Source organism: Candoia aspera, chromosome 4, assembly GCF_035149785.1.
Source record: "Candoia aspera isolate rCanAsp1 chromosome 4, rCanAsp1.hap2, whole genome shotgun sequence".
Taxonomy (NCBI): Eukaryota; Metazoa; Chordata; class Lepidosauria; order Squamata; family Boidae; genus Candoia; species Candoia aspera.
Window position 1 is genome coordinate 68,301,480 of NC_086156.1, and position 13,064 is coordinate 68,314,543.

Sequence of the window (13,064 nt, forward strand, 5' to 3'; positions counted from 1 at the left end):
CTCATTAAGAGTGGCCCATGCACAGCACATTACAGTAATGGAAACAGGAGGTAGGTAAGGCATGAGTCGCTAAGAGTAGGGCTTCCTGATCTGGAAAAGGGTGCAATTGGCACAGAAAATGGACCTGCAATGATCCCTTTGGCCATGACTGCCACATGTTCTTTAAGCAGGAACCATGAGTCCAAGAGGGCCCCCATATTGTACTTACTCTCTGGTGGAGTGTGTCAGGGCCAGCCTCGCTTCGCAATAAGACACAGACTCACTTAATGGGTATTAAGGATTTCTGGTTTATTGGAATGATAGCTGACAGAACGAAAAACGGGAACGGGGTAGGTAGGTGGGGGTGCCCCTTTTATACCCTCCTGTATTTCCCCGGGCTTCCCCACCCCTCAATGCCCCGATCCCTCTTGATGGGATCCTTGATGGCTGCGTGGGCGTTTTCCCCGGTGTCCTCTTTGTCTTCCTGCAACGGTTGAGTTCTCCGGGGCACCATGTGCTCCTTATCTTCACTCCTCTGACGTCCCTCCTTTCAGGTGTTGATGGGATCATGGGTGTGGGTGTCCTTGGGTGCTTGGTTTAATTCCTGAAAGATTATCTCCTTCCCCCTTTTCCTTAATGATCATGCTCCACGTTGTGAGGCTCTTTGTGCCTTGCAACGAGGTCATGACATACTGCCCCCCCAAAGATGTTCTATGGTGCTGGTTTCTCTGGGTATGCCTCATGGAACTGTCTTGTTAGTTGTCTAGCCATGACGTGTCGTGCCTGGACCCACTCTGGATGTGAGAAATGTTTCCATCTCACGAGGTATTGTAGTGTTCCTCTTTGTTTTCTTGAGTCCAGTATTTCTTTCACTTCAAAATGTTGTTGATTGTCTATCATTATGGGTGGGGGTGGAGGTTCTTCCGCATGCCATTTGGATGTGCTCGTTGGTTTCAGTAGTGCGCAATGAAACACTGGGTGGACCCGTCTCAAATTGTAAGGCAGTTCCAGTTTGAACGTAACTGGGTTGATTACCTGTATGATTTTAAAAGGTCCAATGAATTTCGGTGCCAATTTCTTCGATGGTTGTGAGGTCTTTATGAACTTAGTGGAGAGGTAGACCCTATCTCCCACTTTGTAGTTCGGTGCCTCCGCCCTGTGGTTGTCCGCATATTTTTTGTACGTTGTTTGTGCGTCTGCTAAAGCCGTCTGGATGACTGGCCAGGTTGTTGCCAGCTGTGCCGCCCAATCGTCTGGTGAGCAGGGCAGGGTTTCAGGTTGCGGCAATTCTGGTATCGGTACAAAATCTCTTCCGTAGACCACCTTAAAAGGGGTGTGGCCAGTACTCTGGTGTACTGCGTTATTATAGGCCACCTCTGCAAAAGGTAGTAGGTCTACCCAGTTGTCCTGTTGATAATTTATGAATGCCCTTAGGAACTGTTCAAGTGTTGAGTTAAGGATCTCTGTTGATCCGTCCGTGTTTGGATGCCACGCAGTGGACAGTGCTTGCTTGGTTCCGATTAGTTTTAAAAATTCCCGCCAAAACTTTGACGTGAATTGTGTGCCTCTGTCGGTCACCAACCTGTAGGGGGCGCCGTGAATCCTGTATATGTGTGTTAGGAATAAACGTGCCAGCTGTTGTGCGGAGGGGATAGTCGCGCACGGGATGAAGTGTGCCTGTTTCGAAAAATAGTCTTTTACCACCCATATCACAGTTTTTCTTTGGCTGGGTGGGAGGTCCACAATGAAATCCATGGAAATTTCTTCCCATGGCCGGGAGGGGCTGGCTACCGCCTGTAACAGCCCGTGGGGTTTCCCTCCTTTACGTTTGGTGGTAGCACATATGGGGCAGTTGCTTACGTAGTCTTTTACGTCCTTTCTCAGATTTGGCCACCAAAATTGCCTCCTTGTTAGGTGGAGGGTTTTTACAAACCCAAAATGCCCTGCAGATTTGTCATCGTGTGCTCTGTGTAAAATTTCTCCCCGCAGTGATTCGGGCACGTACAAAGCTTTCTCCTTCCAGGCGAGATTGTCTTTGAAAGATACATGTTGTTGGTTATTCTGCAACCATGTATCTTGCTGTAGTGCTTGTGTGAGTCTTTGTTGCCAGTTCGGTGAAATTGAGCGTCCCCTCCGATCGCTCCCCGCCGTTCGTGCTGGCGTGCGCTGATTCCTTGTCTGGCTCCGCGTGACAGCTGGGCAGCCGAGCTGTTTCTCGGTCCATACTGTTCCTACGATGTCGGAGGCTTGCGTGTCGTCCTGTGGTCGTCGGGAGAGGGCGTCTGCCAAGAAGTTTTTCTTGCCCGGTATGAATTTCAGCGTGAAATTAAACCGGCTGAAAAACTGAGCCCATCGCACCTGCTTCGGGCTGAGCCGTTTTGGCGTGCTGAGTGCCTCCAGGTTCTTGTGGTCCGTCCACACCTCGAAAGGGCAGGAGGCCCCCTCCAGCAGGTGTCGCCACGTTTCCAAGGCTGTTTTTACTGCAAACGCCTCCTTTTCCCATACGTGCCATCTCCGCTCCGTCTCGGAGAATTTGCGGGAAAGGTAGGCGCAGGGCTTTAGTTGGTTGTCGGAGTCCTTTTGGAGCAGGATGGCTCCGATGGCGAAATCGGAGGCATCTGCTTGCACCACAAAAGGCTTGGTGGGGTCGGGGTGCTGTAGCACTGGCTCAGCTGTGAAAAGGGTTTTCAGTCTCTCGAAAGCCGTTTGACAGTCAGCTGTCCAATTCAGTAGCGCCCCCGGGTTCCTCGATTTGCGCGTGTCCCCCAAGCCCTTAGTTTTTAGCAGGTTAGTTAGGGGCAATATAGTCTCTGCCAGCCTGGGCGTGAACCCCCTGTAGAAATTAGTGAATCCCAGGAGGCTTTGCAGCTGTCTCCTTGTGCGTGGGCGTTCCCACGCCAGGATGGCTTGGACCTTGCTGGGGTCCATTTCTATCCCTTTAGCAGAAATCCTATACCCTAGGTAATCAATTTGTTTTTTGTGAAACTCGCACTTGGAGAGCTTTATAAACAGCTCTGCCTTGCGAAGTTTCTTGAGCACGTCCTTTACCAAGCGTTCGTGCTCACGTTCTGTTTCTGTGTAGATCAATACATCATCCAGATAAACCAAAACCCCCTTAAAAAGGTGGTCACGCAGGACCTCATTAATTAACTGCATGAATACCCCCGGTGCCCCCGCCAATCCGAAAGGGAGTACTTTATATTGAAACGCCCCCAATGGGCAATTGAAAGCAGTCTTCCACTCATCCCCCTCCCTTATCCGTATGCGGTAGTAGGCTTCCCTTATGTCCAGTTTGGAGAATACCTTACCCTTCACCAAGTGGGACAAAATGTCCTTTATTAAGGGTAAGGGGTATTTATTTGAAATGCTTGCTGCGTTTAACCCGCGGTAGTCTGTACAGAGCCGCAATGTCCCATCCTTTTTCTCGCGAAAGAGGACTGGCGCTCCCACTGGAGAGTTCGCTGGCTCAATGAAACCTCTCGCCAGATTTTTGTCTATGAAGTCCCTTAACGTAGCTAGCTCTCGCTGGGTCATAGCATATATTTTTGGTTTGGGTAGGGGTACCCCCGGGACCAGTTCAATGGTACAGTCCGTCTTTCTGTGGGGGGGGAGTTTGTCCGCCTCTTTCTCACCGAAAACATCGGCGAACTCCCCGTATTTGGTTGGCAGTCCCTCTGGCAGAGCTGTCTCTGTGTGTTCTGCAGTCGTCGTCGCCCCCCCCATGGCTGCTCGGGGAACCTTGTCCCCTGACGGTGCTTGGTAGCACCCGTCAGCAAACTTAATCTCTCTGGTTCTCCAATTGATGACTGGGTTTTGCTGCACGAGCCATGGGATCCCCAGTATGAGTCGGGGTTGCCCCACCGGTGCCACGATGAAAGCCAATTTTTCCTCGTGGCTGCCGAGCCGTAGCGCGGTTTTTCCGGTGTATTGGGTGACCGGGCCCCCTCCCGCTGCAGATCCATCTAGCTGCGAGAACACCAAATGGTGCTGAAGTGGATAGCAGCGGAGGTCGAGGGCGGCTGCCAGGTCAGGGTGCATGAGGCTTTTGGAGCAACCTGAATCAATGAGTGCCCAGACCTTTTCGGTTTTATTTCGATGGGTGAGGGTGACACGGACGTAGAGGGTGGGGCATTCCTCACTCACCCCTTTGTCGAAGCGCCTGTCAGTGTTCTCCACCTGTCCTTCGGCGCCCCTTAGGCCAGGTGGTTGTCGTTTCCCGCCGCCTCTTCTGGGTTGCTGTCCTCCCCCTCCGAACTGTAGGGGTCGTGTCTGCGTCGGTACTCCCCCTTTGCTGCTGGTCGCTTTCTCGGCGCTGGGGTTGGTGCTGTTTGTGCCCTCCTTGGGCTCTCTCTGGGCGTCGTTTTGGGGCATGCGGCTGCTTTGTGGTCTTCCCTGCCGCACGTAAAACATTGCCCTTTTGCGAAGCGTCTGTCCCGTTCCTCCCTCCAGGGTTGGGGTCTCGCCCTCACCTGCCTTGCGCTGGTGCGTGGGGGTCTCGCTGTCGCCATCTGTTGCGTTTCCCTCCTTGCGTGGAGGAACGTGTCGTGGGCGTTCTCCGCTTCCGCTGCCAGCTGGATCCACCCCGTGAGGGAGCTGGGGTTGTCGCGGCCAAGTGCCCACCGGAGGACGTTTAAATTGAGTCCATGTTTGAACTTCTCAATCAGTGTCGATTGAGACCACGTGTCTACTTTTCCGGCTAGGGCTTGGAACTCCATGGCATACTCAGCCACGGAGCGCGGGCTTTGTCTAAGTGTCTCTAGCGCCCTTTTTGCCTTTTCTTGCTCCAGGGGGTCCCTGAAGTGCCTTTCTAGTGCCTGCAGGAATTCAGTGCTGTCCTGCAGCGCCCGGGCGCCGGATTGGCACAATTGGACGTACCAATCGGCGGCCCGCCCTTTTAGTTTTATAGCCAGGGCATTGATTTTGCCCCGCTCAGTTCTGAAGCAGGGACCCCATTCTTCGAGGTAGTACCTCGCGTTAGTTAAAAAGAAGGAAAGTTTCGAGGGGTCCCCATCGAACTTTATGCCAAAGTCTTTGGCGGGTGTCCTGGTCTGGCTCCTGGCCCCCTCTGCGTCGTGCCTCGGGTTTTGCCGGAGCTGCTGCGGGTCGGGGTGTCTCCGGTTCTCTTGCGGCATTGGTGCCTCTCTCTGGGTCTCCTCGCAAGGTACTCGTCCCGTCGCTCGTGGGGGAGGGCGGGGGGTTCTCCCTCGGTCGGGCTCCTGGATCCAGGCTCCGCCGTCGCCGTTGCCGCCCGCTTGGTCGTCCCTCCGCCTCTCAGCCTGGCGTATCTCCCGTCGTGGGGTGGGCTCCTGGGGCCGGACGCCGCCGCCGAGGTTGTCCCGCCGTCTCACGTCCGGGCGCGCCTCCGCTCGTTGTATGGCCTCCTGGGGTCGGGTCCCGCCGTGGTCGCCGCCGTCCGCTGGGTCTCCACCCCGCCTCGCCTCCCGGTGCGCCTCAGGTCGTCGGTTGGGCTCCTTGGGTCGGGTGCCGCCGTCGCCGCCGTCCCACTCGCCCTGCCGCCTTTCGACCGGGGTTGCCTCTGCGCCTCCTCCGTCGCGGGGTCCCTGTGCCACCGTCAGCTGTTGGAGCATCTGCCGCACCGCCTGCATCCCTTCCTCCAACGCGCCGAGCCTCTCCGCCATCCCTGGCGTCCCGCCGGGGTTTTCGCCGCTCCGCTCGCCCTCGCCGTTGGCCGTGGTAGAGGACGGGTCGTCCCTCGATCCCGCCGCGGTGCCAGGCGCGCCCTCGCCTTCGAGCGCCCAGGGTGGCGGTTCGTCTCGCGCCTCCGTCGGGGTTGCCTGTAGGTTTGGAGGGGGTCCCCCCGTCTCGCCCCCGGTGCCTCGCGGGCTCCGGGGCGCCGGGGTGGGTCCCTCCCCCGCTGCTTCCCCCCAGCTGGGTCCCATACCTACCGGGGCGTTGCATCGCCCGGACCTCAGCTGCATCCCGCCCTGCGAGAGCGGGGCTTCGTCGCCCGGCGCCGAAGGGTTGCGCCTCCTCGGTTCCTGGTTCTCCATGCCTGGCTGGGTCCCTCACAAACGAGTTGGATAGGTACCAGGTGGAAAAAAAATTTTTGTGGTTCCCGTTTTTATGTCAGGGCCAGCCTCGCTTCGCAATAAGACACAGACTCACTTAATGGGTATTAAGGATTTCTGGTTTATTGGAATGATAGCTGACAGAACGAAAAACGGGAACGGGGTAGGTAGGTGGGGGTGCCCCTTTTATACCCTCCTGTATTTCCCCGGGCTTCCCCACCCCTCAATGCCCCGATCCCTCTTGATGGGATCCTTGATGGCTGCGTGGGCGTTTTCCCCGGTGTCCTCTTTGTCTTCCTGCAACGGTTGAGTTCTCCGGGGCACCATGTGCTCCTTATCTTCACTCCTCTGACGTCCCTCCTTTCAGGTGTTGATGGGATCATGGGTGTGGGTGTCCTTGGGTGCTTGGTTTAATTCCTGAAAGATTATCTCCTTCCCCCTTTTCCTTAATGATCATGCTCCACGTTGTGAGGCTCTTTGTGCCTTGCAACGAGGTCATGACAGAGTGCAACTCTATTTAGAGGTACAGATAGAAGGTCTCTCAATCCAGGGGGCCCAAAACCCACAGCCACTCTGTCCTCTCAGACCTAATCTCAAGCCTGTTTTCCCCATGCAAATTCCAACGGCCTCCACACACTGGGAGTGAACCTTGGTGGCATCACTTGGGCGACCCTAGGCAAAGTTATATAGTTGAGTATCATCGGTATACTGATGATATCTTACCCCATGACGATGGATGACTTCACCCAGCAGCTTCATGTAGTTGTTAAACAGGAGCAGTGAGAGAATAGAGCCCTGAAGAATCACACAAAGCAGGGACCTCAGGCTCACCTATCCCCACCATCAACCCCAACTGCAACAGGCCCTGGAGAAAGGACAACCACTGCAACATTGTGCCTCCTATTCCCAGCCCCTTGAGCCAGTCCAGAAAAATACCCTGGCTGATGGTATCAAAAGCCATTGAGAGATCAAAGAGGGCCAGGATGGATGCAATACCCCTATCCCACCCCCACCAAAGATAATCAAAAGCATGATTAATGCCATCTCAGTGCTATAACCAAGTCTGGATTCCAACTGAAAAGGGTACAAATAACCCACTTTTCCCAGGATCCTTTGGAGCTGCAGGCCAACCACCTTCTCCAACCACCTTCCATATAAAGGGGAGGTTGGAGACTGGTTGAAAATTGTCCAGTGGAAGCTTCTTGAGGAGAGGGCAGACAACTGCCTCTTTGAAGACAAATGGAGTCACCCCTTCCCACAAGGAAGCATTAACCACCACATGGATCTAAAATACAGGTGGCTGAACTCACAGCTCTAAGGACCCTGTCCACTTCATCAGGACTAACAGGTTCAAACTCTTCCCACATCATCAGTCAAGACCATGCCTCAAGCAACACCATGGGACCTGTACAGCTAGAGTCCAACTCCAAGTGAATCTGAATGACTTTATCCAACAGTTGCCTAGGATAGTCTTCTCTCTGTTATGTAAGGGGTGGGATTGAAATTGATTGTAGAAACTGTTCAGTATAAGTAAGGACTTCATAATTGAGACCATATAGCAGCCACAAGTGGGTATTATAAAGAATGACTGTGAATATATTCAAGTCTCTTGCATATTACTTAGAGGGCAGAGTCTATGTATTTCACAGCTGAAAAAGACCAGGAACAGTATTCATTTATTTTTTAGATTTCTATCCTCCTTTTCCCTTAAACATTTCAATCAAGACATTTGGCAGTTCCTTGATCTAGCAATTAACACATAGTTCTAGTAATCTGGATGATGTATCTTTTGTTTTTCTTCATCCAGCCTGTATCTGATATCAAACAATCCTTTAGGATTTGAATAACTTCCGTAGATTTGAGTTGTTAAGGATTTGAAACACAGGCAGAAAGAGGATTCTATTTCCCAGGTTTCTTCATTGAAAAATTAGGGATAAACTTAATATTTCAGTTTTTTATGGTCAGGCCTTTTTGTCTTGGTAGACCAGTCACTGAAGTTCCTTGGTCACCAGAATTACCAAAGATTGTAGATCTGTTTTCCGATGCTGTTAAGTGTTTTTTAAAAGTAAAAAATAAGTATGCAACTAGGCTCAAAATCTGCAGTTCCAACAATTAACATGCAGTTCCAAGAGCAGAAATGTATAAAATTCAGATAATGTTGAAGTATTATGTCAGCTGATTAAGAAAGTGGCTGATCAAGGATCTCTCTGATTGCAACAGTATAGAAATGTGAAGCAAAAGGAATCACGGACTGGTGCAGTAGCCATTGCGAAAGGGAATGTTGGAATTCAACTTTGCATGCACCAGCTTTTTGCACCTATAACTGTATTGACCACTAGGGGCAGTAGATGTAGAGATACAGGTAGTCCTTATTTTGCGAGTGCCTCAGACAGTGACCAGTTACGACGGTGATGAAAAAGTAACTTTGCGGCCAATGCTCCCATTTACAACCTTTTCAGCATCTCTCTCAGTCATGTGTTTGCCATTATAGTCAGTTAGTACATGTTGTCCTGTGCTTGACCTATTTCCCCCCACAGAGCAGAGATTGTCTAAACAAGCTATCTCTTCCTAAGCTGCTTTTCTCCAGAGCGCAGCATGTCCCTAAAAAGTGCTAAGAGCAAGTTAACAAGCTCAGCTCTGTAACCTTAATTGGTTGATTAGAACCCTCCCACTTGCTAGCTGCTGCCTGACACTGACAAGACCCTATCAGGTTCAAACTAAAGGCTTTTGTTACCTCCTAAGTGACTGGCTAGGCAAACAGCGGCGCTAGCACATTCCTTCCAATGTGTATTCCCCACTGTGTGCCTGCTTACTCTCTTATAATCTCTTCATCTCCTATGAATGTAAATACAAACATTAATTCTCGCTAATTATCCCAGTGCCCTGATGAGCATTCCAGAGGGTTGGGGAGTAGGAAAAAGGGGCTATAAGATTTGCCCTTTTACCCAGCTTCCTTGTGAGTCAAGTTCTGGAAGCCTTCCCCGCCGTTTGGGCTCATCCAGCTGTTTGGAGTCGTATCCTTCTGATGCTATAAAGCAAAGGAAAGCTGAAGTAAAATCGTAAGCAAAGTCGCAGTAATGCGATTTTTCACTTAGTGGCCGTTTCACGTAACAACCAATTTGCCAGTCCCAATTGCAATTGCTAAACAAGGATTCTCAGCAGAAGTCAAGACATTCCTGACGCTGTTAAATTCCTCAATTTCACCCACTATGTCCCCAGCCAGATGAGACATTTAAAGCTCATATTTCCACAATATCCTGAATGCCTTGCATAAAAACTTGGTAAGAATCAGAAAGAATCTGCTTGAAGTCTCTATGGAAGTCTGAGAATGTCTATTTAAGGTCCTCCATGTCTCAAGCAGTAGATTATGGCGCCCCCTAGGAGCTTAACCAGCAAAAGTCGAAGATATGAAAGAATGTGTTTACGCAAGTGAAAGTAAGATAAGCAAACAATTCTCCAGAGAAAGTAGAAGCAGAAAATTGGAAGTTCAAAACAGCAGTGTGTAGGAAAATGCTAATATCTTCAAATTTAGTACAAAAATAATAAAAGGGAGACAATTATCTACTCTCAATCCTCCTTAATATTTGGATGGAAAACAAGCCAAAACTTAAAAAGTTTTTTTTAAAAAAATTAATCCCAAAAATTACAATAAGCACCAAGAGAACCCGCTTCTCCTTGCTGTAGAAAGCCTCTCTTAGGGTACATACACTTAAAAATGTATAAATTGGCTGATTTAGAAATGGGATGGCCAGTCTTAATGTCCCTTTAAGGCTACAGCACGGCTTGGAAAATGGTGACGTCCCAGCTACTCTTACCAGTCGAGTGTGAATGTTGTTTGCTATCTTCTGGCTGCAGGCCACTGTCCAGAGGACAGATGGGGTGATTCCAAGTGTTTTCCTTTCCCAGAAAAACATTCCTGGGCTTCAGGAAAAACCTGCCTGAGCCTGAAAAAAATGACGTGTTGTCAGTTCTGCCCACTAAGCCCGCAGGCCCAGCTGTTCAGTCTGCAATGTCCCCACCGGAAGTGAACCCTTGAAATATTTTTCAGGCCTCAGGGAACCCCTGCACATTCAGGCTCAAATACAGGCCAGAAGGTACAAAATTATGATCTTCGTTTCATGTGCAGGCCTGTATATATATGCATTAACAGTGTTCTTAAACTGAAAATAAAGAATGAAACTTCTTTAATGTGAAGTTGCCTGAATTTGGAATAATTCTTAAATAAATCATGATCTCCTAGGGAATCCCTAGTGGTTTGATTTTAGAGAAATAATGTTACTAAACGTTTAATAGTAAGAGATTAACTTTTTAATATGCTTTTATATTTGTGTTGAAGGTTGGCAGACACTTGTCTTTTATGTTTTTCTATCTATTCCTGCACTGTTTTAGTTTTTCTTGTTTCTTTTTAGTCTTGTATTCTATCTGTTCTATATTCTGTAGTTTGTATTTTAATTATACCTTGAAAAAATTAATAAAGCTTCAATAAAAAAGTCACATAATATTATTTGATTATATTTGAACCTACCTTTCTCATCTTGCTTGCGTAGTTTTAATCCAAATATTTCAGTACATCTAGCTACACCTTGCTATGCTGTAATGTCTAATCATTATTCTTCCTCAGCTGTTCCTTTTCCTGTAAGCCCACATAAAAATGTTTATTGCAGTGAAATCCTTCTTGAAAGAGTTGAGTAATTTAGAAGTTTCACAAAAAATTGGTCAGAGTGTGAAAAAAATTAGATAATGTGCTTAAGCATCGAAACATCATCTTTTTCTTATCTGTGCTTTTACAAAGTTTTGTTTCCAACCTTGGAAATAAAATAAGGTAATTTCAGTTGGAAACCTGATGAATATAAATGGACCCTAATTTTTATCTTTTTTTTAAATGTATGAAAGAATCTGCCCCAGAATGTATACTTTGTTATTTGAAGTAATTAAAATTGTATTTTCTTTTATGCAGCTCTTTTATTTGCATTTCTCATCTACATGGGTATTTTCACTGTTCTGATGATTGGACAGATGTGCATGAAGTAAGTAAATATCTTAAAATGAGAGTGAGTCAGATGTATACTTTATTTTTCCTTCTTTGCATGTTAAGCCTCAGTTTAACTATTGAGGAATATGGCAGTGTATTAAGATTTTCTTAGAGGCCTTTCTCAAAATACAAATTTTGCAGAGGTATTTTCTGTGTTTCCTAAGTAGAGGGCCTTTGGTGGGGACTTTCTTCCCCCAACTTAGAACAATATAGGGGTGGAAGGATTGCCAGTTGGCTCCCAGAAATAATTAATGTTTCCTTATGAGAAGGAATGATTTCAATAGCTTTGAAGGAATCTATTGTGACAATGTTCTCAGGATGATTTAGTCAGGATGATGATCTTAGGAGAGCATCACATAGGTATTGTGATGAGAAGAATAAAGTTTGATATTTTTTTATTTCTGTTTTACAGCATGGAACCAATCAGAAATTGGCTTTACAAAAAGATGAATCCTAGAGAAACTGATCGACTTATTAATTCAGTAAGCTCTTTAATAGTGTGAATGATCATTTAAAAATATTTTTAAGAGTTCACTCAGCCGTTTTCTGACACAAGTCATGAAAGCTTAGCTACATGGCCTGATAACTAGATACTTCTCTTTACAAAAAAGTTGTCTTTAGATCAGTTTACATGTGCATGTTGATCCTAAAACCTGAGAGCTTTATGATCATGAAATAGCTGTGTAAAAACTATCATAGATCAGATAACCTTCAAAGCATTTGTAGATAACCTGACATCACCTCAACCGCAGTCGCTTTTCATGTAAGTGCTTCAGACATTAAATGACATAGCTCTTTTATGATTTTGCCTAAGAAGAGATAAAAGTCAATCTGAGTTTAGTAAAGCATATACTCGCATAAGTGGATATAGTTTTTTCAGCCTAAATATGTTGGCTAAATATCACTGGTGTGATATTAGTATTGACCTCTAGTTAGTTATGTTAGAGAAGAATGCTATACCTATTTTTTGTTTTTAACAAGATTTGATCTATAATGAGGCCAAATAAAATTAAGAGAGCACCAAATGTGTCTGAATTCCTTTGACAAACTTAATTACCTATTGATATGGTGGTGAATGTACAGGATTAGCCCAAGCTGTTTGTATTAATGGGTTCATTTGGACATTTAAGAATAAAGGAAGCACTGGCACCAAATAGTTGCTTTGAAGGTATGACTAATAATAAAATATCTACTTCTGAGATGGCAAACTCTTGAGGCAAAAAGGAAGCAGATTGATGAGTCTTAAAACCAGCTAACTTGTCCTCTACTCCCAAGAGCTGAGTTCTGAACCCCAAATATCAAACCACGTATTTTCCCACACAAAGCATAACAAAGTATTTTATTTTATTTATTTACAATCAATGACCAGCAAAATAGCTACAACACATAAAAGCAGACTCATATACAATAAGAGCAATAAAACCATCATCAAGACCTGCTAAGTAAAAATTACATGTATACGAAGAAAAAAAATAAAGGCAAAACAAAATAGATAAAAATAAAATTAAGATAAAAGAAAGGACTTTAAAAGACTTCCTCATGACATAGTTCTAAGATTAGGAAACCTTAAGCCTGTGTTTCTCAACCTCAGCAACTTTAAGACTTCAACTCCCAGAATTCTCCAGCCAGCCATGGGAAATTTGGGAGTTGAAGTCCACCCAGCTTAAAGTTGCTGAGGTTGAGAAACACTGCCTTATGCCTTCGTACAGCAAGGGGAATGTTCTCCTGAGGGTAGAACATTAAGGCGGGCCAAAAAGAAGTTTGCACTCTGCTGAACAAACCACATTGAACAGATAGTTTGCAGGTCTGAAAGCTTTCTAGGAAAGAAAGCTGGCTAGAAAGGCTGAAATAATATAGGTCAGCCATGATTTTTACTTTCCATCTTGATGTGAAGTCATCAAGAAGAATTAGTGGGGCCAGTGGGCCAACAGACAATAGAGGTTCGAGCCAATAAGAGAGACAGCAAATACAGGCTCTCATCTCCAATGGGATCATTCCTCTTTCCATGTGAATTAGATCTTTTG

General features: G+C 47.0%; 1 protein-coding gene across 1 annotated transcript in view; it reads left to right on the forward strand.

The window, feature by feature from the left end:
* HGSNAT (heparan-alpha-glucosaminide N-acetyltransferase) overlaps positions 1–13,064 on the forward strand; it is a 43,448-nt gene that overhangs the window by 8,062 nt on the left and 22,322 nt on the right. Inside the window, exons 5-6 of the mRNA XM_063300354.1 lie at positions 10,966–11,035; positions 11,453–11,522. Coding sequence (XP_063156424.1) covers positions 10,966–11,035; positions 11,453–11,522 — 140 coding nt within the window. The remainder of the gene's footprint in view (positions 1–10,965; positions 11,036–11,452; positions 11,523–13,064) is intronic.